This window comes from Labeo rohita, chromosome 12 (assembly GCF_022985175.1).
Source record: "Labeo rohita strain BAU-BD-2019 chromosome 12, IGBB_LRoh.1.0, whole genome shotgun sequence".
Classification (NCBI taxonomy): domain Eukaryota; kingdom Metazoa; phylum Chordata; class Actinopteri; order Cypriniformes; family Cyprinidae; genus Labeo; species Labeo rohita.
In genome coordinates this window covers 30,982,264-31,008,744 of record NC_066880.1, presented here as the reverse complement: position 1 = coordinate 31,008,744, position 26,481 = coordinate 30,982,264, and the positions used below count along the sequence as shown (strand labels likewise).

The 26,481-nt window shown below is 41.5% G+C and overlaps 1 protein-coding gene across 7 annotated transcripts in view; it reads left to right on the top strand.

Annotated features, from left to right (window-relative positions):
* LOC127174319 (tripartite motif-containing protein 16) overlaps nt 1–26,481 on the top strand; it is a 53,458-nt gene that overhangs the window by 7,238 nt on the left and 19,739 nt on the right. For 2 of the 7 annotated variants that reach the window (XM_051124706.1, XM_051124705.1), the window contains exon 6: nt 14,742–14,875. The exons of 2 other annotated variants lie outside the window; for them this stretch is intronic. In XM_051124706.1, coding sequence (XP_050980663.1) covers nt 14,742–14,875 — 134 coding nt within the window. Of the gene's footprint in view, nt 1–12,950; nt 13,323–14,165; nt 14,326–14,465; nt 14,514–14,741; nt 14,876–26,481 lie in introns of those variants that run through there. 3 more of the 7 variants (XM_051124704.1, XM_051124710.1, XM_051124707.1) reach the window with 3 other exon arrangements.

Sequence of the window (26,481 nt, the reverse complement as noted above, 5' to 3'; positions counted from 1 at the left end):
TTGTAACCATTTATGCTGAAAATGCCATCTAGCCGGGTCTTTGGTAATTTTCTATCCACATATTCTATACAACATGGGGCGTGATCTGAGATCACGATATTATCGTAGAAGCTGTTATGAATTTTGGACCGTAATTCTGAAGAAATTAAAAAATAATCTATTCGAGAATATGTCTTAAATACATTTGAGTAGCAAGAATAGGCTTTAGCATGTGGTTTCAGTTCTCTCCAAATATCCAACAGACTAAATTCATCGATTAAATGAAGAATAGCTGTTCTACATTTATTATGTGACTGATCCAGTCCTGTGGATCTATCCATACAGGGATTCAGTGTACAATCCCCTGCTATTATGTATAATCCTGCTAATGTTGAAAGAGTAAGAAACAAATCTACAAAATACTTAGGGTCATCTGTATTGGGGCCATACAAGTTTACTAAATTTAAATTTTCTGATAATAGAGAGAACCTTGAATTATTAAATATCTCCCAAACTTATCTTTGAGTACTTGTTTCACTTGAAATGGGACTGTACCATGAATAAGGGTCATAACTCCTCTGGCCTGTGATGAGAATGATATTGAGAATACACTACTCTGCCATCTTCTCCTTATCCTTATAACATTCTCTTTTAATAGGTGTGTTTCTTGTAAAAACACAATTTTGGAATCCATTTCCTTTAATTTATTCATGACTTGTTTAACTTTTCTGAGTTGTTGTAGACCTCTGCAGTTCCAAGAAACAAAATTAAGAGATACTCCCTGAGACACCTCTGAAAAATGATAAAGATAGATTACCTTTCAATATAAAAATAAAAATAAAAATACAGGGAAACATGGCAAACCTGGATGCTTGAACCCACATCCAACACAGTGAACATGAACTACACTTTTCCCACTCCCGTGAGATCCCCCCTCTATCTTATAACACTCATCTGCAACCCATTTACTTTAAATCTATTCCACAAATTTCTTCTTATTATTAACTTAAACAACATCACACATGTCTGATACAGCCTAATCATAACATGTATATTTGAAAGTATTTTTTTTTTCTACCAGAGACTGGCTTCTGAACGCTAATGCACTTTCAAAGTGCTATACTATGCAAATGTTCTACCATTCATTTTAACTTGTGCCAGTGTCCTCCTGAATTTTCTTGATAAACTCCCACGCTTCAGTTGGTGTTTTAAAGCTACGGGTCTGTTCTTTGTAAGTTACCAACAGTCTGGCTGGGTGAACCACTCCGTGTCGGATTCCCAAGTCACGCAGTTCCTGGCGGATTGGGTCGAACTGTTTCCTCAGTTGGTGTATTCCAGTGGCCAAGTCAGCATAAAACGAATTTGCTGGTTCTTGTACCAAATGTCTTTTTTAGCCTGTGCAGCTGCGATGACCGCCTGTTTATCCTTGTAGTTCAGAAACCGCATTATCAGCGTTCTTGGCAGCGCCTTGGAGTCCTTCATTTGTCTGATTCTGTGTGCTCTTTCAATAATACCTGAAGACTGCAACGTCACAGCATCCAACACCTCTGGAATCCACTTCTCCAAAAAGGAGCATGGATCCCGTCCCTCGGCACCTTCCGGCAGGCCCAGCAGTCTCAAATTATTCAAGTGGGATCTGGTTTCCAAGTCCACGGGTTTATCCTCCAGAGACTTGTTTTTTGACTCCAACTTGTTTACTTTAGCTTGCAAGTGAGCAACGTCGTCCTCCGCATTTGATATCCGCAATTCTGCCTGCGACACTCGTTCATTGCAGTCATTCATTTCCTTCTTCATACTTTTCATTGCCATCATGATTCCATCAAATCTGAATGAAAACTCAGTTTTCATGGAGTTTATGGCAGCCAGTATTGCATCCGCCTTCACCCCTTCAAGTGTCCCTTCTCCACTGGTCTCGTCCTCCGCCACATCTTCGTTACCTTTCTGTGTCTCACCGCAAACGCGATAAACAGTTAACTTCGGCTGCTTTGTCGATTTGGTATTTTCTTTACTTAATTTGCCAGACTTCGACATTGTAGTATTCACATCAACACTATGCTACCACATTTTGTTGTAAATGGCAGTATTTTTAGTAGCAAATTATAGTAGTTAAGACAGAGCAGCGTGAGGCACGTCTTCTCAGGTGGCCGCCATAACCGGAAAACCGAAAGAAGAGTTTTATAATTGATGATGTAAATGATGATTTGCACAGGATATCTGCTTATCTGTACTGACACACTGATGATACACTGAACATGAAGAGTTCAGCTACATGAAAACATCAAACAGATTCATAATTCCTGATTCTGATGTGTTTTATCTCCATCAGATTCCCATCAGCTCACTCTACAGATTTGATGTGCGTCAGGTGTTGTGTAGAGAGAGTGTGTGTGGACGCTGTTACTGGGAGCTGCAGTGTAATCCTGGTCAATATAGTAGTGTGTGTATATCAGTGTCATATAAGAGCATCAGCAGGAAGGGACGGGGTAATGAGTGTTTGTTTGGATTCAATGATCAGTCCTGGAGTTTGATCTGTTCTCCCTTCAGTTACTCATTCAGACACAATAACATACTGACTGATCTCCCTGTGACGTCCATCAGCAGTAGAATAGGAGTGTTTGTGGATCACAGTGCAGGAACTCTGTCCTTCTACAGCGTCTCTGACACAATGAGCCTCATCCACACAGTCCAGACCACATTCACTCAGCCGCTCTATCCTGGGTTTTGGGTTAATATTGGATCATCAGTGAAACTGTGCTGATGAATCAGAATAGACTGTAGAGTATCTGTGTGTGTTCTGGTATATTTGGTTTATAAGGACAAAAATGTGAGCCTGACTCACAGAAAATAAATATGTATATGTTTTGTAATAATTCATCTGAATATATTTTATAGTTATATCATATATTATATAACTATATAATATACTAATAATTAATTGTTATATGTTAAACTCTATATGTTAAATCATGCTCTGTGCTGTGTGTGAATGTATTGTTCTGTTCGAGTGATGTGCTGCAGCTCAGCCTCGACGGGAAAAGAGATTGCCTTTCATGTTTTATCTAATGGTGTATTTTCAGGGGTTGTTCAACAGCTGCCCAGATGAGATTCATGACTTACTATAGTTGATAGTTGCTTAATGGAACTTAGTCTCCAAGATATACAGTCTTTAAGAATTTTCTATAATTTTCTATACTGTTAACCTATACAGTAGAAATGACATCAATATGACTGTAAGTACTAGTGTTTCTGTTTCCTAAGTTCAAAACTGGCTCATCTTCCTCATTTCTACAGCCTTTGGAAGTATGGAGAACTCTGTTTTCAGTAAACTCTCTGTCAACTCATTGAACTCCACACTTTTCGTCTTCATTGAGCACACTGGTCTCTCTGTGGTGTAACTGTAATTCCCCCACAATGGTTTATTAGGTTTACACTTCTCGTGTCATTTGCCGTGTCAGCTACATTTGCCTGTAGTTTAGTGTGAGGTGTAGGTGTAGGGTTAGGGTGAACCCATAAAACATGAAAACCCAACATGTGTGTGTGTGAGTGAGTGTGTGTGTGTGTGGTTCTGCTCTTGTTTGTCAGATTGAGTCATTCTCCATTAAATCTTTGCTAATTACAGTCACTGTCTGTTTGTCAGCAGCTGTTATTTACTTATTTAATAACAACATGCATTGACAGATTTTAGGATTGATATACATGTACATGTCATATATGTCCAAAATGTATTTTACATACATATACATATTTGTATGGGCCTTTTTACTTCATATGACAATATGTTGCAAATATGGAAATATTATACATGTGCATATTTATATTTGGGATGACACAATGGAGAACTACAAGCAGTGTTGCTGATGTTGATGATCTCCAAACATCAGTCTGATCATCACTCTCGCAGATACTGTATATATCATAGCTGTTCTTATATCACAGTGGTTCTCAACCTGCGGCCCGTCACAAATGCAAATGCGGCCCGCGATGCTGACCACGTAAAAAAAAAAAACAAATAAATTAAAAATAAATAAAAGAATAATAAATGGTTTTACAATTCATTTTTTAAAATGTATTAAACAAATAAATGTATTAAACAAACTTTGAACAATATTTTTGTCACATAAAATCATTTTGGTGATCATGTTTTCATATATGCGCAGAACTGACTATGAACTGATGCAATTACACAGTTAACGCACACAATTACAAGCGCGCGCGCTCTGACAGATTTAAAACAGTCATCAATTAACGATCAAAATGGACAAATTTGTTATTAGAGGAGAAAAAAGATGTGAGGAAAATACTAATGAAGGAACACATGCAAACAAAAAGAGTCGTTGCATCAGCAATGAAGGTAGGAGAGTGCTTGAAGAACGGAAGAATCAATTTGCAGTCAACGAGCGAGATGGACAGCCTTTCTGCTTGCTCTGTAGAAAAATACTGGGTGTATGCAAAACTTACAATGTGAAGAGACATTTCGATACCACCCACGCAACTTTTGACAAGAAATATCCACTTGGATCTCAGGAAAGAGCTTTCCAGATAACTAGTCTTGAAAAAAATGCCATCGCTGAACAGAATACAATGCGAGCTAGCTTAAAAGTGTCTCAGGCCGTGACATTAGCAACGTTCAAAATTTCCTGGCTCCTTGCCAAACACGGCAAACCATGCAGTGATGGGGAGGTAGTTAAGAACTGTTTTCTGGAAACACAATGTCTGTTTGATGATCTGAGCAACAAGAACGAGATAATTCCTAGGATAAAAAGTTTGCAGCTCAGCAACGACACAGTTACTCGTCGAATTTCTGAAATATCTGAAAATTTGACAGAACAACTAAAAACTAAGCTAACCACTGCTTCAGCTGTCAGTTTGGCAGCGGATGAATCAACAGACATCGGAGACGTTGCTCAGCTTTGCATTTGGGTGAGGTGTGAATATAGAGACCTTTGAGGTTACAGAAGATTTATTTGCGTCGAAATCGCTACACGAACGAACACGGGGCAAGGATATTCATAGAGCACTCAGTGAAGCATGCAAAGACATGAACATACCGGCATCCTCAGTTGTCTCCATCACTACTGACGGTGCGCCCTCAATGACGGGAAAACACAAGGGTCTCGTTGCTGAAATGCGAAAAATCTCCCCTGACTTGTTGGCATTTCACTGTATTGTGCATCAGCAAGCACTATGCAGCAAGTTAGTAGATGGATACTTCGTGGAGGTTATGGACACCGTGGTCAAGGTGGTCAACTTCATTCGAACGCGGCCTTTAATGCACCGCCGTTTTATTGCGTTGTTGGACGAACTGGACAGTGCCTACGGAGACCTCATTCTGCACAGTGAAGTGAGATGGCTAAGTCATGGGAAAGTCTTGAATCGCTTTTTGGCTGTACTCCCCGAGATAGTTCACTTTCTTAATGACATCGGCGAAGAAGAAAGATTTCCAGTCTTGAGAGACAATGAGTGGAAAACAAATGTTGCTTTTCTTGCAGACGTCACAGCTCACCTAAACAAGCTGAACCTGCAACTTCAAGGTGACGGAAAACATGTTGATGACCTCTTGGGCTGTGTTGAGAGTTTCAAAATGAAGCTAGGACTGTACACTGCACAACTTAAAGATAGTGATCTAACTCACTTTCCACTTCTGAATGACGCGTGTGATGGTGTACTGGACATGCAACAGAGAGAACGATTCGTTAAAACTGTCAGTCAAATGCAAGAAAAATTCATCTCTCGTTTTTCTGATTTTGAGAAAATAAAATATGCAGGACATTTCATCAGAGAGCCATTCACTTTCCCTGTGGAAAAAATCAAGGACTTGGCTGCAACTTTCGGTTTTCCTCGCCGCGCGCACGAAGATGAACTGATGGATGTTCAGGCAAGAGGACAGCCAAACCGAGCAGCAATCATCCTCAGTTGCAGAAATGTGGCGAAACATCTCTGGACAAAACCTCAGATTATTAAGTTCAAAAGTGCTTTCCATATTTGGATCCACATACATTTGCGAACGCACATTTTCTGCAATGACGCGCATCAAGTCACGTTTCCGTGCGCGTCTTACAGACTACAACTTACAGTCACAACTTCATTGTGCTGTTACTCCTTTTGAGCCGAATTTCACCAAATTGGTCGGCTCCCGACAACATCAGGTGTCCCATTAATGGTAAGTAGAATTATACTCTCTAATGATAATAATACATCTAATTGTAATAATTTTAGATGCATAATATCTGATTAGTGAGCGTTGATGACGTCATATGTAAATAATATGCGGCCCGTGAGACTTGAACTTGGACATAGTGCGGCCCACTGCAAAAAAAGGTTGAGAACCACTGTTATATCATGTGTGTTATCAGCACTAGATTATTAATCAGCTGTATAATAACTCATGAGAGTACATGGTCTAACATATTATTAACATTACTGACATCATCTGAAAATTGCTTTATGATTTGCATATGACAAAATACTACATTTTCAGTAAATAAGAGTTTTGTGTCTTCATCTGAAATAAGAACTTTGTTCTTTGTTTTTACATTCTGAGGTAGAAAATGGATAAACAGTGTGAATGTTTGATTTCCACGTGTGGGAGGGAATGAGACACTCCTTTCTGTTGATTGGTCAAGCAAAGATCAAATGGTGTCGTCATCATGTCTCCTTCACTTCAGCGCAACAGAATAATAGTCCTCCACTACTATAGTTAAAGCGTTTGTTGCAACTACATTTCATCTCTCACTCATCAAATAAAATCTCTGGGAATCCCTTCATTACATGAAACAATGTGAATTTGTGCATTTGATGCGTTTAAAGGATGAAAGCCTTCCAAAGACACACATACATATACATATACATATATATACACACACACACACACACACACACATATATTGCTAAAAAAACGTACCTTACTGAGTGATTAGTAGTCAAATTAATGTGAAAACACTTCTTAAAACTGAAATGTTTTTTTTGTAAATCCGCTGGTCAAATGCTGTGTGGCCTCTCAAATTTCTGTGTAATTATAGACACTGGACTAGTGACTGGTCTTTAAGTGAATGTCCACAAAACTGAAGACTTTCTTAATGTGTATTTATTGCTATTGTGTGAGTAATATGTCATCAATATTATGTCATCAATAAAAAAGTAACTGTAACAGATTCCGAGTATTTTAAAATTTAGATTAATCTAATTACAAGTACTTAATTTTTGGAATCTAATGATGTAATCCAGATTACATGTAATCAGTTACTGTTAAAATCACATTAGTGTGTTCAAAAAGTAAAGAAATGCTTGTATTACTTCACTGGCCAACAGAGGAAATCAACCCCGTGACGTCACACCCTGTGCTACTGAAAGATGGCGGCGCCCTTACTCCAAAAGATATAACATAACATACTTTTTCTTTGAAATGGGTACATTAATTGTGTTTGTGTTACGGAGTGAGGGAGACGGATGCAAGTGCATAGCTTTTATTGAACAAACAAAGATGTGGTCATACACAGGCTTAGGTTGAACATTGGCAACAGGTATTTTGGGGCAAGACACGAGCAATCTGTAAAACAGGCGAGGGTCGATCAGCGATGAACGTAATCCAATGGGACGTGTCAAACGGGTTCTCCAGAAGGACAGGCTGGAGTTCAATTGAGGGGTGAACAAAGTTCAAAACAACAAGGCAAAGGGTTAAATCCATGACAGGCGAGAAGTCCAGGGCAGGCAGGAGGCAGACAAGATGACAAGACAAGATATAACAAGGTGAGGATTCAAGACTAGAATGACTAGATACAGGAACATAAATGTGTAGGATGAATACATTGTTTGTTCAAATGTGAAATGTGTTTACTTGTACTTAAGAAGTAACGATGAAATCACAGCCTGGGTCTACCAGTATGGATGCTGAAAGAGACTTTTACACCAGCTGGCCTGCCTACGAGAAACACTCATGTAAGTATATGGACAAAGCTACGGTGGCCGAGAGAGCTCTACACACTGCAACTAAAAAAAACACATGCAAATAGAAAAGGCACCAGCAAATTGTCAGGGTTGTGTGTAGGAAGGAGCCGAGGAGAAGGAAATATAACAAACGGGCTTTAATCATAAAATCCAAACAAGGGTAAAGGTACAGGCACAGGAACAGCAGAGAAACATACACTCACATAACATTAAGAACAGACGAGAACCAAGGTACTGAATCAAACTTATAAAGGGGTGCTAACGAGACCAAAACAGGTGTGGGTAATTAACCAATGAAGACTTAACAAGAAACGGAACAGGAAGGACCAAATAAGGGCACAGAAGGGCGAAACCCACAAAACAGTCCACAGGGGTGTGACACAAATTAAGAAAACATCTTCATCAGTTTGACAGCACATGTGATGCAAATACTTGCAACACAACCAAATACAGAAACATGTGGCAAGCACAGACCTCAGTGGTGGGAAACCCAACAATGTTTAGGAAAATTAACCATGGTTTTATTACAGTAACAGTACAGTTTATTACCTAGAAGCAGAACTGAAGCAGAAGACAGTGTTCAAATTAAAAAGGAATACATTTTTAAAATGTTGCATTTCAATTTCTAACATGTAATAAAAATGAGCCAAAAATATTGAGAGATATTTACTCAATACCAGACAACACACACTGAGCAGACTGGGACTAATATACAACAGGAAATTAAGATAATTGACAAGTCACTCCTGAACATAGTGACATAATCAAAGAGAGACAGAAACTAGGTGAGGGAACATGTGGGAAAACAAACTCAAAGTCCATGACAACTACGAGGAACATTTTGGTCAGTTACCGGGATGTGTGGCGATACTCGTATGTACACAGCAGCATGGATTGCACGGTTAGTGTACTACTGAAGACGTTCTTCTGCTAATGTAATATTTGTGATAGTGTTTCCTTGGTTTCTGCTGTACACAAAGCTGTGTTACGCTTATTAACACAGCTTTATAATGCATTATACAGATGCTAGATGAAAAGAAAATGCCATGTAAACTTTCTTTAAACAGACAGTGCACTCATATAAACCCCTACCCCCAATTCTGTCAGGACCACTATCGTCAAATAACTTACAATTAGCACATTTTAGGTTGGGGGTATGGTTCTGTTCTGGGCAAACACTCCCTACCAATCCATGCAGCCTAGCAAGGGTATGAGCAGGGAGAGCATAAATAACCCCTTGCAATACCAACCAATAGCTTAAAGCAACAGCAGATCTAGCAACAAACATGATATTGAACATTAGATAAGCATTTTACTTTGAAAGGACAGTGGAGATGAGACAGGAAGTGAGTAGGAGCGAGGGGGGATATCGGGACACCCGAAGCACACCTACACCACATGTTGGTGCACTGCCCACAAGGCTATTGGCGCCGATTTAACATAACCATTTAAAAGAAAAAGGATGTTTTGTTATAGCTTTTGGAGCAAGGGCGCTGCCCTCTTGGAAAACCAGAGTGTGTGATGTCACGGGGTTGAAGGGTCTGGCTGCAGACATGGACCTGCACTCTCAGACACCTGCACTTCCGCAAGTGACGTCACCTGCAGTGGATTTTATTTTTACTTTATTTTATTTTTATTTATTTTTTTATTGAATCTCTTAACATTTTACAACAGTAGCCAGGTGGTGAAGACAAGAAAAAGAAACTAAAATACAATGCCACTCGCAGTTGCCACCTGCACTCTCGGCTACCTGTCACATCACTTACAATCACACAAATCGTGCGTGTTGCCAATGGAGACAAGATGCTGTGGTCGTTAAACGATTAAAACTAATTTAATAGCATAACGTACAGGGTCCTGCAAGTCATCTGTAGGAGATAAAAACAAGACCCCCAAATCCGTGGCCACAGAACAGCAGAATATGAACGAATATGAATATGAAGCAGAATATGAACATAATGCGCAAAGTCTCTCGTTCAGCTTTTTCTTCCCGTAGAAAACCATTAACACTTGATATGGCTTAATGTATTAAGATACATTAAGATATTAAGAGGTGAAAGTGATATATATATATATATATATACACACACACATATATACACATACATATATGAGAGCTATGATAAAAATCACGTTCTAGACGAGCACTGCCATTTGGATCAGTTCTCTGACGCTTTTACCGTAATACGCAGTTTATGCGCGACCGTCGAAATAAAGTGGCGGCTAGATTGACCGTGCTTTTCGACTTGGCGGCTGGCCTGACCGCAGTTATTGGGGGCCGATGGCCAGTATAGTAATATAAGCATTTCTTTACATTTTGAACACACAGATGTTATTTTAACACACAAATATTTTGGTTTACACCATAATTTGGATGACTATTCAACACAAACGGTCTATATGCTGAGTTTTGATCATGGTATCCCAAACATTGTTTTCATAATTCATAATGCCAGGCGCAACGTGATTTAAACAAACACTTTATACAATATAATTCATGTCGTGTTTTATTGTTATGTCAGACCATTCAGACATATTTGCATTCCACTGACTTGTTCACCAGTTGTATGTAACATATTAACACAATTAACTCATCGTCTATCTGAATGATCGGGCCAGTGCTGCTTCTTCAATAAAGCTGATCATTCTCATGTGTTTTAAGCCTTGTCAGTTTAAATAAAGTGTTTTAAGCTATTCAAACATTACACAGCAAGGAAAATATTTCAGTGCGGCACTTAAACGCTGTGATAGAATTTTACATATAATGTTCCCATTTTGTGTAAATACATTAAAATATATGCATTATTTTGGGGGGAAATAAATAAATAAAAATATTATAAATCCCTCCAAAAGTGCTTACCTAAAATGTGAGCAATATCTGGCCATCAGGAGTTCAATAAGGTGTTCTACAACACTCACTTTTTACTGTGGTATGGAAAATTGGGGTTGTATCTTTGTCACTTTTTTTCACCTCAACTTTTTCACTTTTTTTCAACATGTGGAAAGTTGTCTGTGAGGGTTAGAGAATAGAAAACTCGAGGGTGACGACACTGATCTTACATTCCCCTAGTGTTGGGTTCGAGTCCACCTAAGTCGAGTCCAAGTCGAGTTTAACCAGTCGAGTCCGAGATGAGTCTGAGTCCAAAGTGGGCCGAGTCGAACTCAAGTCCGAGTCCCAAAGGGCCGAGTCTGAGTCCAAGGAAACACTAATGTTTGTCAGAATCTTAACATTGTTTTAACCCAGGGGTGCAAAAACTCGGTCCTGGAGGGCCGGTGTCCTACAGAGTTTAGCTCCAGCCCCAATTAGACACACCTGAACCAGCTAATCAAGCTCTTACTAGACATACTAGAAACCCCCTGGCAGGTGTGTTGAGGCAAGTTGGAGCTAAACCAAGGACCAGGACTGAGTTTGGGCACCCCTGTTTTTAACCTTTACAACTAGAAAAACCCAATGTCAATTGAAATGTAAGAAAAGCAAACCTCCAGTGGATCTTGCCATTTTGATTTTTGATTTCACAACATCTCATAATTAGTGTCCATCCTCTTCTTAACAAACTTAAAGTCATGTAACAGAAGTTATGGCTGAATTATGTCTTGTGACAAATTTCAGAGTGAAACAGAATGTGATAAATTATAGGGCAGGACTTGACTTTATTCACTGATATAGTACATGTATAAATTCAAAGGGTGGGGTAAAGGAGTAGGTATCTTGGTGAATGGAACCTTAAGAGCAGAAAATGCACCTCTTTTATTTCTGATTGTGACTGTGTGTGTTTTGGGATTTATGACTTTTTTTCTTGGATGAAAATGTGGCTGTGAGGGATAAACCTAGTCTTTACAATCACACACACTGTGTATAAAGCAAACTCACACCTGTTTTATTTTTGAACGCAGTTACATTAATTACAATAAATTACATTATATAAAGAAAAAAATTATGTGCCATTGAATTATTACACTCAAGGTGGTTTATGACTCTATGATTATTGCTGCAAAGATGTTATAAAAATTATTTTTCTTTGAAGCTAGAAACTCCCACCATGTTAAAATAATAATAATAATAATTTTAATACAGCTAATCAACTAATGTAAGTAAAACATTCTCAAGCTTACTGAAGACAAGTAAACACTCCAAGCAAACAAAAGGATAAATAAATATATTAATAATTCGTGACATAATCAAAAATACAAATGAAATTTTTTTTTAAAATACAATCTTTTTAAATATATATATATATATTTATATTTATGTTGGTCTATCTAAAGGCTATTACAGAAAGAGACTACAGACATTTCCTGAAGTAATAAATGTTAAAATAAAACAATGCAAAATCTTCACTGTATACATTAAACGTGATTCTTATTAAAGTTAATAAGTGATTCAGTTAGGAAAAGTGAGTGATTTTCTCTTTTTCTTTTGTTGTTTGATTGATATTTATGATGTGGTCTGCTGCTGCAGGTTTACGCTGCTGTCACTTTAAGATCTGACGCACAGATCAAATATTTTGACGCATCAGTGTTTCTCCCAACTGTTCAGGTTTACTTAAGACAAAACGGACTTTATTTACATGAATAGTCTCTAAGACGAGCATGTGTGTAGCAATAACAGACCCTTTTAGAAGTGAAAGAGAACTCAGCACGCACACACTGACTGAGAGGTGTTCTGTGAGCGCTGTGAGTGTGTGCGCGCATAAACCCATCGGCTTTCAAGTAGCTACTGGACAACACTTAAAAACACATGCAAATAGTGAATATCACTTCACTACTATTGTGCCCCTATTTTCCACCCTCTTTCTGCTCTCACAGACACACCTGTTTCACACACGTCACTGAAACAAAACCAGGAAACAGGAATCACATGAGTTCAGGGAAAGAGAAACTGAAGTGTGTTTGAGCTTTTGTGTGTTTGTGTCTCTGTATTCACTCTGTAAAATGGCAGAAGCCAAAATTTCGGTGGATGAATTCACGTGTCCAGTGTGTCTGGATCTCCTGAAGGATCCAGTGACCATCCAGTGTGGACACAGTTACTGTAAGAGCTGTATTACAGACTGCTGGGATCAGGAGGATCAGATGAGAGTCTACAGCTGCCCTCAGTGCAGACAGACCTTCAGAACAAGACCTGATTTAGGAAAAAACACCATTCTGGCTGAATGGTGGAGAAACTGAAGAAGACCAAACTTCCTGCTGACTGTTACGCTGGAGCTGGAGATGTGCAGTGTGACGTCTGTACTGGAACAAAATACAAAGCCGTCAAGTCCTGTCTGGTGTGTCTGAACTCTTACTGTCAGAATCACCTTGAACAACATGAGAGTTTGTTTAAAGGAAAGAGACACAATTTGACTGATGCCACTGGACGACTGCAGGAGATGATCTGCCAGAAACATGAGAAGATCCTTGAGGTTTTCTGTCGCACTGATCAGAAATGTATATGTGTGCTGTGTATGATCGATGAACATAAAAACCACGACACTGTATCAGCTGCAGCACAGAGGACAGAGAAACAGGTATTTACCTAAAATCCAGATGCTTTCAGTCATTTACAGCTTCACTTTGGGTTTTTGACTGTGGTTGTTTGTAGATTAATCATCATTTTCTAATGCAGCTGTGATGTTCATCTTTATGTAAGTCAGTTTTCATGATGATCTAGTTAATGCTCAATGTACTGATCCAATAGTCTTATTTTCTGTGTTTAATTACACAGAACACAGAAACACTGTCAGTGTGAAGCTCTACATTTGTGTCAGTTTCACTTTTATAATAATTACACTTGTGGTGTGAAACAGACCTTTTGCTTCATGTTGATTCATGTATAATGATCACTGATCATCCTTTCTGGAGTTTGAACCTGCAGCCGTTAGTTATCAGATGAGATGAGTAACTTTTAAACCACCTCACCCTACATTTACTGGATTCATCTGTTCACATGATGATTTAGTGCCAGTAGTTTTCTGTGACATTCACTATCATCTGTTTGTCCTGCAGAAGCAGCTGAAGGAGACGCAGAAGACGTTCCAGCAGAGAATCCAGCAGAGAGAGAAAGATCTTCAGCAGCTGAGAGAGGCTGTGGAGTCTCATAAGGTGAGTCTGGAGAAGAAGAGAAGTTTGTCTCAGTCTCAGTTCAGACTCTCTTGTCTCTTTCAGTCCCACTGAAGCCTGAATCACTGTGTGTCCTAACAGCGCTCTGCACAGACAGCAGTGCTCCAAGTGTGGAGCTGATGAGTTTTGATTTCTGTTTTCTGTAGAGTTTCCAGTCTCTCTCAGCACCTCCTGAATCTACAGACAGAAATGACGATCTCTTGAGTTCTCTCTTCTCTTTTGATGGTCTGAGAGAATCTGTCCATCAGCTGAAAGACAAACTGGAGGATTTCTGCAAAGAGGAGCTCAAGAAGATCTCAGACAGAGGTAAAGTCCTGGAGATTCATCTGCTCTCAGAAACGAGTCCATCATCATCTCATATCATGGAGAACATCATATTAGAAATGTGTTAGGAATGGATGCAGGATCATGAGAATCACACTGTTCATGTCTGTTGATTTCCACAGTCACATTCACCAACATTGTTCTCTGGACCAGGAACGACTTCCTACAATGTAAGTCAGTAAGAAAACAAGCAGAAAAACTCACTGAGTGTGTTCATGTTCTTCCTGTAGAAGGTGAAAGAAGAGTTTTATAATTGATGATGTAAATGATGATTTGCACAGGATATCTGCTCATCTGTACTGACACACTGATGATACACTGAACATGAAGAGTTCAGCTACATGAAAACATCAAACAGATTCATAATTCCTGATTCTGATGTGTTTTATCTCCATCAGATTCCCATCAGCTCACTCTGGATCTGAACACAGTGAATAAACACCTCCATCTGTCTGAGAACAACAGAGTGATTACATTCACTGGCACAGTCCAGTCGTATCCTGATCATCCAGACAGATTTGATGTGCGTCAGGTGTTGTGTAGAGAGAGTGTGTGTGGACGCTGTTACTGGGAGCTGCAGTGTAATCCTGGTCAATATAGTAGTGTGTGTATATCAGTGTCATACAAGAGCATCAGCAGGAAGGGACGTAATGAGTGTTTGTTTGGATTCAATGATCAGTCCTGGAGTTTGATCTGTTCTCCCTTCAGTTACTCATTCAGACACAATAACATACTGACTGATCTCCCTGTGACGTCCATCAGCAGTAGAATAGGAGTGTTTGTGGATCACAGTGCAGGAACTCTGTCCTTCTACAGCGTCTCTGACACAATGAGCCTCATCCACACAGTCCAGACCACATTCACTCAGCCGCTCTATCCTGGGTTTTGGGTTAATATTGGATCATCAGTGAAACTGTGCTGATGAATCAGAATAGACTGTAGAGTATCTGTGTGTGTTCTGGTATATTTGGTTTATAAGGACAAAAATGTGAGCCTGACTCACAGAAAATAAATACCTATATGTTTTGTAATAATTCATCTGAATATATTTTATAGTTATATCATATATTATATAACTATGTAATATACTAATAAATGAAGTTCCAAACGTAGGTTTGGGAGGAGCCTAATCATTCAGTCCTGTCAATCATCATTACGAGTCTATATAAGCAGCTCTCATTGCACCGTCCCCGCCTCCGTTCTTCCGGTATATGACCCCGCCCTGTCCGTGAATCCCAGCCCGACGAACTCCCGCAGGACTCCCGCACTTCTGCAACTAACAACGCTCTGCAAAGTCACGCTTAACCCGGCTCCAGTTTTATCTGTCAACAAGGGAAATAAAGCTCGTCAACGATGTCCCGCAGATTTGCCGCAAACATCAAACGCGCTTCTCCCGCCCGGTACCGTAAGTTCGGCATCTGCGCACTACAGCCGCTACAGTTCCTAACGTTATCCAAATTACAGCTAAACCGCTTTTATTCTTAAAATCTACCTCTCTTGAAATAGGAACACATACAGCTGAATGATTGAGACACGCTCGCCACATCAAACATTCATTTCCCACGAAAATAATCAGAAATTCAGCTCTGTTTACCTTATCCTCGCTCCTTCCGGTCCACTCACCGAGCGATTCCACTTTACATCCCGAAAGCGTTTATAATGATCTCATTCTTAAGCGGTTTTCCTAAATGTATAATGTTATCGCACAACTTATAGATCGTGAGTGTGGCCGTTTCTCAATTCCAAGTATGCAAAGTTTGGATTTGCGTCCTTTGTAGTTCGGTCTTGGTAGTTTGATTTGGGAGGACGAACTCCTGAGGACGGGAGGACACAAGTCCTGTAATTCTGCAAATGGAACAGCAAAGTACTTGATAACGTCTGTCAGCTCGACTTTTCTACTCCGGTTATCTTCACTGAATGTATTTACAATAAGACGAAGTGATATCAAACACCACTGCCTCTTAGTTTTCTTCAAAATATAAACCACAACCCTCTTTTTGTACTCATTTTAAAAAATAAAACATTAATATGTGATTTAGGCAATACGTGCACTGTGTACAATACATCTTTACTCTGTTTAATAAAATGAAACATAAGCACAACTGTGCCTTTTTTGTTAAATGTCAGTTTTAATGAACAATATTAGCCATTATAAAAGTATAAGTATAAAGTATAAGAGACGTATGTAATCGGAAATGAAGACAGAAACAAACAATTCAGTCATATGCATGCTAAAAAGTCAGCGTTGAATTACAATTGATAAATAATTTATGTAGCATAACTTAAGCGATATGCCCTGGAATAAATAATAGATTCATGAGACCGAAAATTAGCTGTTAGATTTACCCAAAACGAATTATACCTCTTGGTTAACCACTACAGAGACGTGAGGACCAGCGGCAGACATCAGAAGGACTAGCCGTGGTGAGGCTCTCTCTGCAGGACACACGAGCACTGAGCACCGGGTGTTCGCCTGGAATTCACATCTCCGAAATCTGCGAAACAAATTTAAAAATAGGCGCGATCTTTGTAAATAAACCGCAGATTTGAGTTTTGACTTAATAACAGTAATATTTTGAAAATTATGCGGGTTTTCGGCTCCGCCATTAACGCTCGCTGATTGGTGCGAAATGCATTCTGGGATACATGGCTGCTCTGATGCATCCTTGATAAAAGGGGCGGAGCAAGAACACATCCGGGGATTTTAACTGTACTTGGCTAGATGTGAACTTTAAATTGGAACAGTACTTGGGTGACGACTGATGACGTTTCACAAGTCCACAAGAACACAAGTACAGACAAGAACGCATATTGAGAAACGGCTTGTGTAATGGCTCAGTGTCGTGCGCTTCTATTCTACAGCGTACGGTAATGATAGACACGTCAATCTGAACAAACGATCCAATCCAACGCGCTCCAGATGTTAAACAGTGTATGATTGGTCTCCACATATAATCCACACCCACTGCATCACAGATCGAGCTCTGGTCGATTACTGTTGTTTTTCAAATTATGTTTTTAATTTTGAATCTTCATCACGGCCTAACCGGATCCCGGAAATCTCAGCTTTAGTCAAGTAGCACATCACCCACTCTACAAACATTGCTTAAATTCTACACGTTTGATTTGAGATGAATCACCTTAAAATTGCAATTATTATACCTTATATTTTGTGTTTTGTGAAGTTATAATCTACATCCATAAAGTATAATGTAATTTTTTTTGAAGTTATAATCTAAAACATTGCACAAAGAATACTGGGTTTACCGTTTACATTCATGTACATGGCATTTTTGTAAACTCTTTGATCTAAATCAAATTTACCCGTTGCACCATCTTGGCGTAGTGCTACGTCTGAGACTAAATCTTACGCCTAGTCAAAGGTAGGCGTAAAGTGAAAAGTCTCAATTTGCTCGGACATGATTCGTGTTTAATTAATTATTGCAGACGCCAACTGTAACGTTTATGGTCTTTTCGGGCAGGATAATATGGCCTTTAAACGACTATTATGGGGGAGGGGTCACGCAACACGCAAACTTTGCGCAAGAGTTATAAAAGTGAAAGTAAAAAAGAAACTACGGCTAACACCGCATTAACGGCACAAATTCTCTCAGACGAATCTACTTTACCATGCTGATAACGGTATATAACTGTCTTAAAGTATTCCCTTAATATTTCTATTCGACATCTTGCTTGGACAGTAAATGCTTGGAAATACCTAACGTCTTTAATTCCTCTCATCATTTGGAGCGTTCCTGTCATCCAATAATCGCAGTACGTTTTGTGCTTTCTTTTTAATCAGCAATAAAGTATCAGCTTTCAAATTCTGTCAATTCTGTCACAAACTCTACAATTTATAAATGTGGGTTTTCAGCCACAGAAAGACGTCAGCAGGCTAAAATGCACAATTGTCACATGAATTCACACTTACCTCAGGAAAGACATTCATTGTACATAAACTCGATAGCTACAAAAAAAAAAACTCTAGAGATAAGCATTGTATCACATTCATTATATTTTACTTAACCTGTCGCCTTTATTTTTAAGTGTTAGTTTAAAGAAATACGTCATGGGAATGTGCAGGGAGACCTCAGATACAAAAATGCGGACATATTAGGAAATATTTAGTTAATTAAATTATTTTGCGGTGGCTTCACTTGTTAGGATGTCTTGAGCAATTCAGTTTTATATTAGTAGCTGTAACCCTTGCAGCGTGGGTGTCGTCACTGCGGGAGAATGTGTTTGCGGAAACGCGCATCGTCTACGCCGGGCGTAGTTTTAGCTGGTGAAACAGGTGTAAATATCTATTGTAAAGCTGGACGTTGCAAAGCCCAGCGTAGGGCTTACACCCAGCTTTTTTACGTCTAGCTGGTGCAACCGGCCCCAGATGTCTCCAAGGTGGCCCCCAGCGTTAGACTGCCTCCACAACAAGGAATCGCTCTGGCTGCTTCTTGGTATATCTCTCTCTCTCTTTTCTCTTCCCAGAACCTTTCTTCCAGAAGTGCCCTAGCGTGAGGCTGCCTCCGCAAAGAACTTTACAGCCTCACATATCAGCCCCGACCCATACTGCTGCTGTGGATCCTCTGCCTTTCTGGGTGTTTTCTACCCTTTTCTAACATGTCCCACTGGATTCGGTCCATATGTCAGCACTAAAAATCTTCAAGAACTTTGTAAACCAAGCCCATCTTGGAGGTGGTCCGAGTATGATTCAGTTTCAGCCATCAATATGTTCCTTTAATCTGTGCATTGTGAACACAAATGGCTCCAAGCTTACTTCATGTACGCAAATCCAGTTTAGCAGGTCATCGGATGCTTCCGTTTCAAAGCGATTATTCCTCATGGCTGCCTTTTCTGGCAGATTTCTTCAAACTAAGTTGAGAACTTACATTTTCGTGTCAAGCCCACAGCAAGATATTTAACAATTTTACTAAACCACTGTATGAATATTTGCATGTGAATGTCTCAATTGCTTTCATCCCTTAGTAAATAAGCTGAATCAGCGCTACCACAGTTCTGTGTCGTGTTTAAACCATCTTCTTTTGCATGTTTCTGAAGATGGTCCGCTCAGTTCAGGCTAACTAAAAGTCAGCCATGTGCCGTGATGCTACATACTTTGGCTTATGAAGTAGAATACTTTAAATGGCTTGTATCATCAGTACTTGATGTCTCACCCGTTTCATTAGCACATTACATTTCTTTATTACTCCGTTTTACAGCAGGTTCATGATTACATTTTGTTACTTGTCTGCCTCAGCAGTGATTTCTCCCTGGCCTTCTCGTGTCCAGCACCCTATGGTCAAAGAATGGCCTCCTAAGCATTTCCTTCCATTGGGACCAGTGCACCATAATCTATTGTCCCAACAAATGCAGAACAAGTTCTGCCGAACTAATACAGTTAAACTAAACTTTGGTCAGCAGTGCCCTGCTATTAATTAATTAATAACCCATACACCGTCCTCCTTTTAATACATCCAAAAATTTCTACCCAGTCATCTGGATGCGCATTTGCCATTTCTCAGCAACCACAAGATTCCCATTGGGCTGTTGATGATTACCCGCTTCTGACCTTCAGGCCGAGTCATATATTCGTGAAAATAGCTTATGGTCAAAGAAACCCTGTCTTGGCATTGTCGCATTGCTGGCCAGCTGAGCTTTCTAAAGTCGTACTTAAACTTAAAATGATTTCAACAGCACCGTGAGCCATCCTCCTTGAGATTTCTTTCAGGAAACTGTACGTCTTGGACCCTCGCTTCCCTTTCATTGGGTCTGTCTTCCAGAAATTCTTCAGTATGTCTCTGCCGCAGCAGTGACGTTTCCCACCATTTTCAAATCAGCTCTGTCTTCTCTTAGTGACACTGCAGTGATTTACCCTAACAAATCACTTATTACTTCACTGCCGCAGCAGTGAAATCCCCCCTACAAAATTTACAATTTTACTCCCACATCAGCGATTTCTAACCCATCAACTATGACCGCACTTGCTTTTACTGTCTACAGTAGAGCTGCTCATAGCTAAACTAAACTTGGTTAAACTCTCTTGGTCATTACATGCAATTGAGTCCTCACTGATCAGAATTGAATTGAATAGTCACTGTTTTTTGCTTCAGTTGACTTACAGCAGAACTCGAATTCATCTCCTTGACAAATTGGCATCATTAGTTCTGTTACTTTACTATCAATCCCACAATCCACTTCAGACAATTTCTATCGTCTAAAGCTCTGTTAAAATGTAGGGGGGCACTTGATTTGACCTGAAATCACTGCCACAGCAGTGCTTTCTTTTTACCACTCTTGCAGCAGACAGTCACCATACTAAGCTCTAATTCTCACTGCCGCAGCAGTGATTTCTTCCACCATTCCCAGAGAAGATACGATGCCAAACTCTATTACTCTCCTCCTCGGCAACGACGTCTCCTACCTTCTTGCAGCAGACGTCATACCAACTCCTATTTCTCACTGCCACAGCAGTGATTTCTTCCACTGGTCTCAGCAGATGTGTAGAGGTCAGATTTCTTCCACTGGTCTTGGAGGAGTTTCCATTCTAAATCACTATTTCTCACCTCCGCAGCAATGACATCCCCAACGTGTGTGTGTGTGTGTGTGTGTGTGTGTGTGGTTCTGCTCTTGTTTGTCAGATTGAGTCATTCTCCATTAAATCTTTGCTAATTACAATCACTGTTTCTCAGCAGCTGTTTGTTATCTTTACTTATTTAATAACAATATGCATTGACAGATTTTAGGATTGATATGCATGTACATGTCATATGTTCAAAATGTATTTTACATACATATACATATTTGTATGGGCCTTTTTACTTCATACAACAATATGTTGCAAATATGGAAATATTATACATGTGCATATTTATATTTGGGATGACACAATGGAGAACTACAAGCAGTGTTGCTGATGTTGATGATCTCCAAACATCAGTCTGATCATCACTCTCGCAGATACTGTATATATCATAGCTGTTCTTATATCATGTGTGTTATCAGCACTTGATTATTAATCAGCTGTATAATAACTCATGAGAGTACATGGTCTAACATATTATTAACATTACTGACATCATCTGAAAATTGCTTTATGATTTGCATATGACAAAATACTACATATACATATGCCTTTTATACATATACATATACATACACACACACACATATATTGCTAAAAAAAAAGTACTTTACTGAGTGATCAATTAATTAGTGCTCAAATTAATGTGAAAACACTTCTTAAAACTGAAATGTTTTTTTGTAAATCCACTGGTCAAATGCTGTGTGGCCTCTCTGTGTAATTATAGACACTGGACTAGTGACTGGTCTTTAAGTGAATGTCCATGAAACTGAAGACTTTCTTAATGTGTATTTATTGTTATTGTGTGAGTAATATGTCATCAATATCATGTCATCAATAAAAAAGTAACTGTAGTCAGATTCCGAGTATTGTAAAATTTAGATTAATCTAATTACAAGTACTTATTTTGGGATATAAAGATGTAATCCAGATTACATGTAATCAGTTACTGTTAAAATCACATTAGTGTGTTCAAAAAGTAAAGAAATGCTTGTATTACTTCACTGGCCAACAGAGGAAATCAACCCTGTGATGTCACACCCTGTGCTACTGAAAGATGGCGACGCCCTTGTTCCAAAAGATATAACGGATGTTATATCTTCTAATGTTATGGAGTGAGGGAGACGGATCCAAGTGCATAGCTTTTATTGAACAAACAAAGATGTGGTCATACACAGGCTTAGGTTGAACATTGGCAACAGGTATTTTGGGGCAAGACACGAGCAATCTGTAAAACAGGCGAGGGTCGATCAGCGATGAACGTAATCCAATGGGACGTGTCAAACGGGTTCTCCAGAAGGACAGGCTGGAGTTCAATTGAGGGGTGAACAAAGTTCAAAACAACAAGGCAAAGGGTTAAATCCATGACAGGCGAGAAGTCCAGGGCAGGCAGGAGGCAGACAAGATGACAAGACAAGATATAACAAGGTGAGGATTCAAGACTAGAATGACTAGATACAGGAACATAAATGTGTAGGATGAATACATTGTTTGTTCAAATGTGAAATGTGTTTACTTGTACTTAAGAAGTAACGATGAAATCACAGCCTGGGTCTACCAGTATGGATGCTGAAAGAGACTTTTACACCAGCTGGCCTGCCTACGAGAAACACTCATGTAAGTATATGGACAAAGCTACGGTGGCCGAGAGAGCTCTACACACTGCAACTAAAAAAAACACATGCAAATAGAAAAGGCACCAGCAAATTGTCAGGGTTGTGTGTAGGAAGGAGCCGAGAACAAGGAAATATAACAAACGGGCTTAAACATAAAATCCAAACAAGGGTAAAGGCACAGGTACAGCAGGGGAACACACACTCACATAACATTAAGAACGGATGAGAACCAAGGAAATGAATCAAACTTATAAAGGGGTGCTGACGAGACCAAAACTCAAAACTCGGTCCTGGAGGGCCGGTGTCCTACAGAGTTTAGCTCCAGCCCCAATTAGACACACCTGAACCAGTTAATCAAGCTCTTACTAGACATACTAGAAACCCCCTGGCAGGTGTGTTGAGGCAAGTTAGAGCTAAACCAAGGACTGAGTTTGGGCACCCCTGTTTTTAACCTTTACAACTAGAAAAACGCAATGTCAATTGAAATGTAAGAAAAGCAAACCTCCAGTGGATCTTGCCATTTTGATTTTGATTTCACGACATCTCATAATTAGTGTCCATCCTCTGCTTAACAAACTTAAAGTCATGTAACAGAAGTTATGGCTGAATTATGTCTTGTGACAAATTTCAGAGTGAAACAGAATGTGATAAATTATAGGGCAGGACTTGACTTTATTCACTGATATAGTACATGTATAAATTCAAAGGGTGGGGTAAAGGAGTAGGTATCTTGGTGAATGGAACCTTAAGAGCAGAAAATGCACCTCTTTTATTTCTGATTGTGGCTGTGTGTGTTTTGGGTTTTATGACTTTTTTTCTTGGATGAAAATGAGGCTGTGAGGGATAAACCTAGTCTTTACAATGGTACACACTGTATATAAAGCAAACTCACACCTGTTTTATTTTTGAATGCATTTATAGTTACATTAATTACAATAAATTACATTATATAAAGAAAAATTGATTATGTGCCATTGAATTATTAGAGAATCATGCACACTCAAGGTGGTTTATGACTCATTAAAACTATTGCTGCAAAGATGTTATAAAAATTATTTTTCTTTGAAGCTGTCACGGTTGTGTACGTCGTGCGTGTGCGTGGAAGGAGCAGGAGGAGAGCGGAGATCCAACAAATACTGCTTTATTAAATAATCCAACATGGACAAACTCAGGGAAACACAGGGAACCAGCAACTACGACGAACGGAAAGACACTGAAGACAAAACAATCACCGACAAAAACCAAGGGCCACAACCAAACTTAAATACACGGAAACAGGGGAGTGGCTACAAACGAGGAAACAAGGGGAAGTACAAATATGGGCAGGAAGAAACCAAAATTAACCAAAACCAAGGGGGGAGACATGGACCAAACCAAAACACTGGAAACAGAAGGAAAAAACACTAGGAAAAACAAGACAAAACAGAACATAATCCTGACATTACCCCCCTCTTATAAGGCGCGACTCGCGCCGTACCGCATACACTGGGGTGGGAGGGTGGGCACCCTGGAGACCTGCGCAGGGCCGACACCGGGGGAATGGGGCCACGACCCCAGGGCGGATCGGGGAGCCCTAGGCGCCATGGCGGGTCTGGGAGTTCGGGAGGCCCAGGCCAGGTAAATAGTCCAGATGGCCATGGCTGAATACATGCGAGCTCAGGAGGGTGCGCTGGCTCAGGAGGGCATGCTGGAGGAGGAGCCGGCTCTGGAGGGCACGCTGGAGGAGGCGCCAACTCTGGAGGGCGCGCTGGAGGAGGGGCCGACTCTGGAGGGCGCGCTGGAGGAGGAGCGCGCGCAGACTCTGGAGGGCGCGCTGGAGGAGGAGCGCGCGCAGACTCTGGAGGGCGCGCTGGAGGAGAAGACTCTGGGCGCGCAGACTCTGGAGGGCGCGCTGGAGGAGGAGCGCGCGCAGACTCTGGAGGGCGCGCTGGGCAGAGCTCCGGCTCAGGAGTGTGCGCTAGACAGATCTCCAGCTCGGGAGTGCGTGCTGAAGCCCTCCAGGGCTGTGCGGGCAACCGCATCAGGGTCGGGGACCTGGAGAGAGCAGGGATAGAGGAGGTGGACAGAGATAGGAGAGAAGCAGAGAGTACAGAAATTAACGCCGCCTCCTTTTGAGGCTCTACAGCCTGGGCAGACACCTCAGGAGGCATTGGCGCGGCTTCTCCAGCAGGCGAGGTTTCTGGAGCGGCCTTGACATTAGACGTGAGCTCTGCCTCTGGAGGATGCGCTGGAGGCAGCTTAGGCTCTGGGGTGCGCGCTGGAGGCAGTCTGGGCTCGGAGGTGCGCTCCGTCGTGACTTGGCTTGACGCAGCCGCTTGGCTTGACTCCGTAGCTGCAGCTGCAACTTGACGTGACTCTGGAGAAGCAACTGCCACTTGACTGGACTCCGGAAACGCGGCTGCAGCTTGACTTGATGCGGGAGACACAGCTGCAACTTGATTAAACTTGGGAACTTGACAGGACTCAGGAGACGCAGCTGCAACAAGACTTGACTCTGGAAGCATAGTTGCAACTTGGCTCGACTTGGGAACTTGACTTGGCTCAGGAAACCCAATTGCAACTTGACTGGACTCCGAAACTTCACTGGACTCAGGACATGCAGTTATAACTTGATTGGACTTAGAAACTTGACTTGCCTCGGGAAACGCGGCTGCAACTTGACTTGACTCAGGGAACACCGCTGCAACTTGACGGGACTCGGAAACTTGACTTGCCTTGGGAAAAGCAGCTGCCACTTGACTTGACTCGGGGAACACAGCTGCAACTTCACTGGACTCCGAAACTTGACTGAACTCAGGAAATGCAGCTGTAATGTAACTGGCCACAGAAGCCGCAGACTCTGGCGTGGCGGCAGCCAACTTGCGTGCAGACTCTGGCGTGGCGGCAGCCAACTTGCGTGCAGACTCTGGCGTGGCGGCAGCCAACTTGCGTGCAGACTCTGGCGTGGCGGCAGCCAACTTGCGTGCAGACTCTGGCGTGGCGGCAGCCAACTTGCGTGCAGACTCTGGCGTGGCGGCAGCCAACTTGCGTGCAGACTCTGGCGTGGCGGCAGCCAACTTGCGTGCAGACTCTGGCGTGGCGGCAGCCAACTTGCGTGCAGACTCTGGCGTGGCGGCAGCCAACTTGCGTGCAGACTCTGGCGTGGCGGCAGCCAACTTGCGTGCAGACTCTGGCGTGGCGGCAGCCAACTTGCGTGCAGACTCTGGCGTGGCGGCAGCCAACTTGCGTGCAGACTCTGGCGTGGCGGCAGCCAACTTGCGTGCAGACTCTGGCGTGGCGGCAGCCAACTTGCGTGCAGACTCTGGCGTGGCGGCAGCCAACTTGCGTGCAGACTCTGGCGTGGCGGCAGCCAACTTGCGTGCAGACTCTGGCGCGGCAGCCATCTTGGGCAGTGGCTCAGGAAAGACGGCTGTAGCTTGACTTGGGACAGGAGCGACAGGTGTAATTAGACTTGACACAGGAACCACAGCTCTGACCTGACTAGACGCAGGAACAACGGCCGTAGCTTGACTTGACACTGGAACAGCAGTTCTGACTTGACTTGACACAGGGAATACAGCTTTAACTTGACTTGACTGTGGAAACTCAGCTGCCACTCGGATATTGACTGCCCGCACAGACATGAGTGGTGGGTCCAGCACGCTGGCCATCATGATCGGCCGGGACCTCGAAGGATCGACCACGACTGGAGTCCGAGTGCTGGTCGCGACCGCGGCTGGAGTCCGAGTGCTGGCAGCTGGAGGCGGCGGCCGGGAGCGGGCCGCGGGAGGCGGCGGCCGGGAGCTGGCCGCGGGCTCCGGGCTGAGGATGAGAGAGGAACTGTGGAGAACGGGAGTGAACGAGGAAGGACCGGAGGAAACGAGCCCGCTGGAACCGCATGCGGAGGAAGCTGGCTGGTGGTGAGTTGGAGCGGCCACGTGTTTGTTAATGGGGGGAAGATCGGAG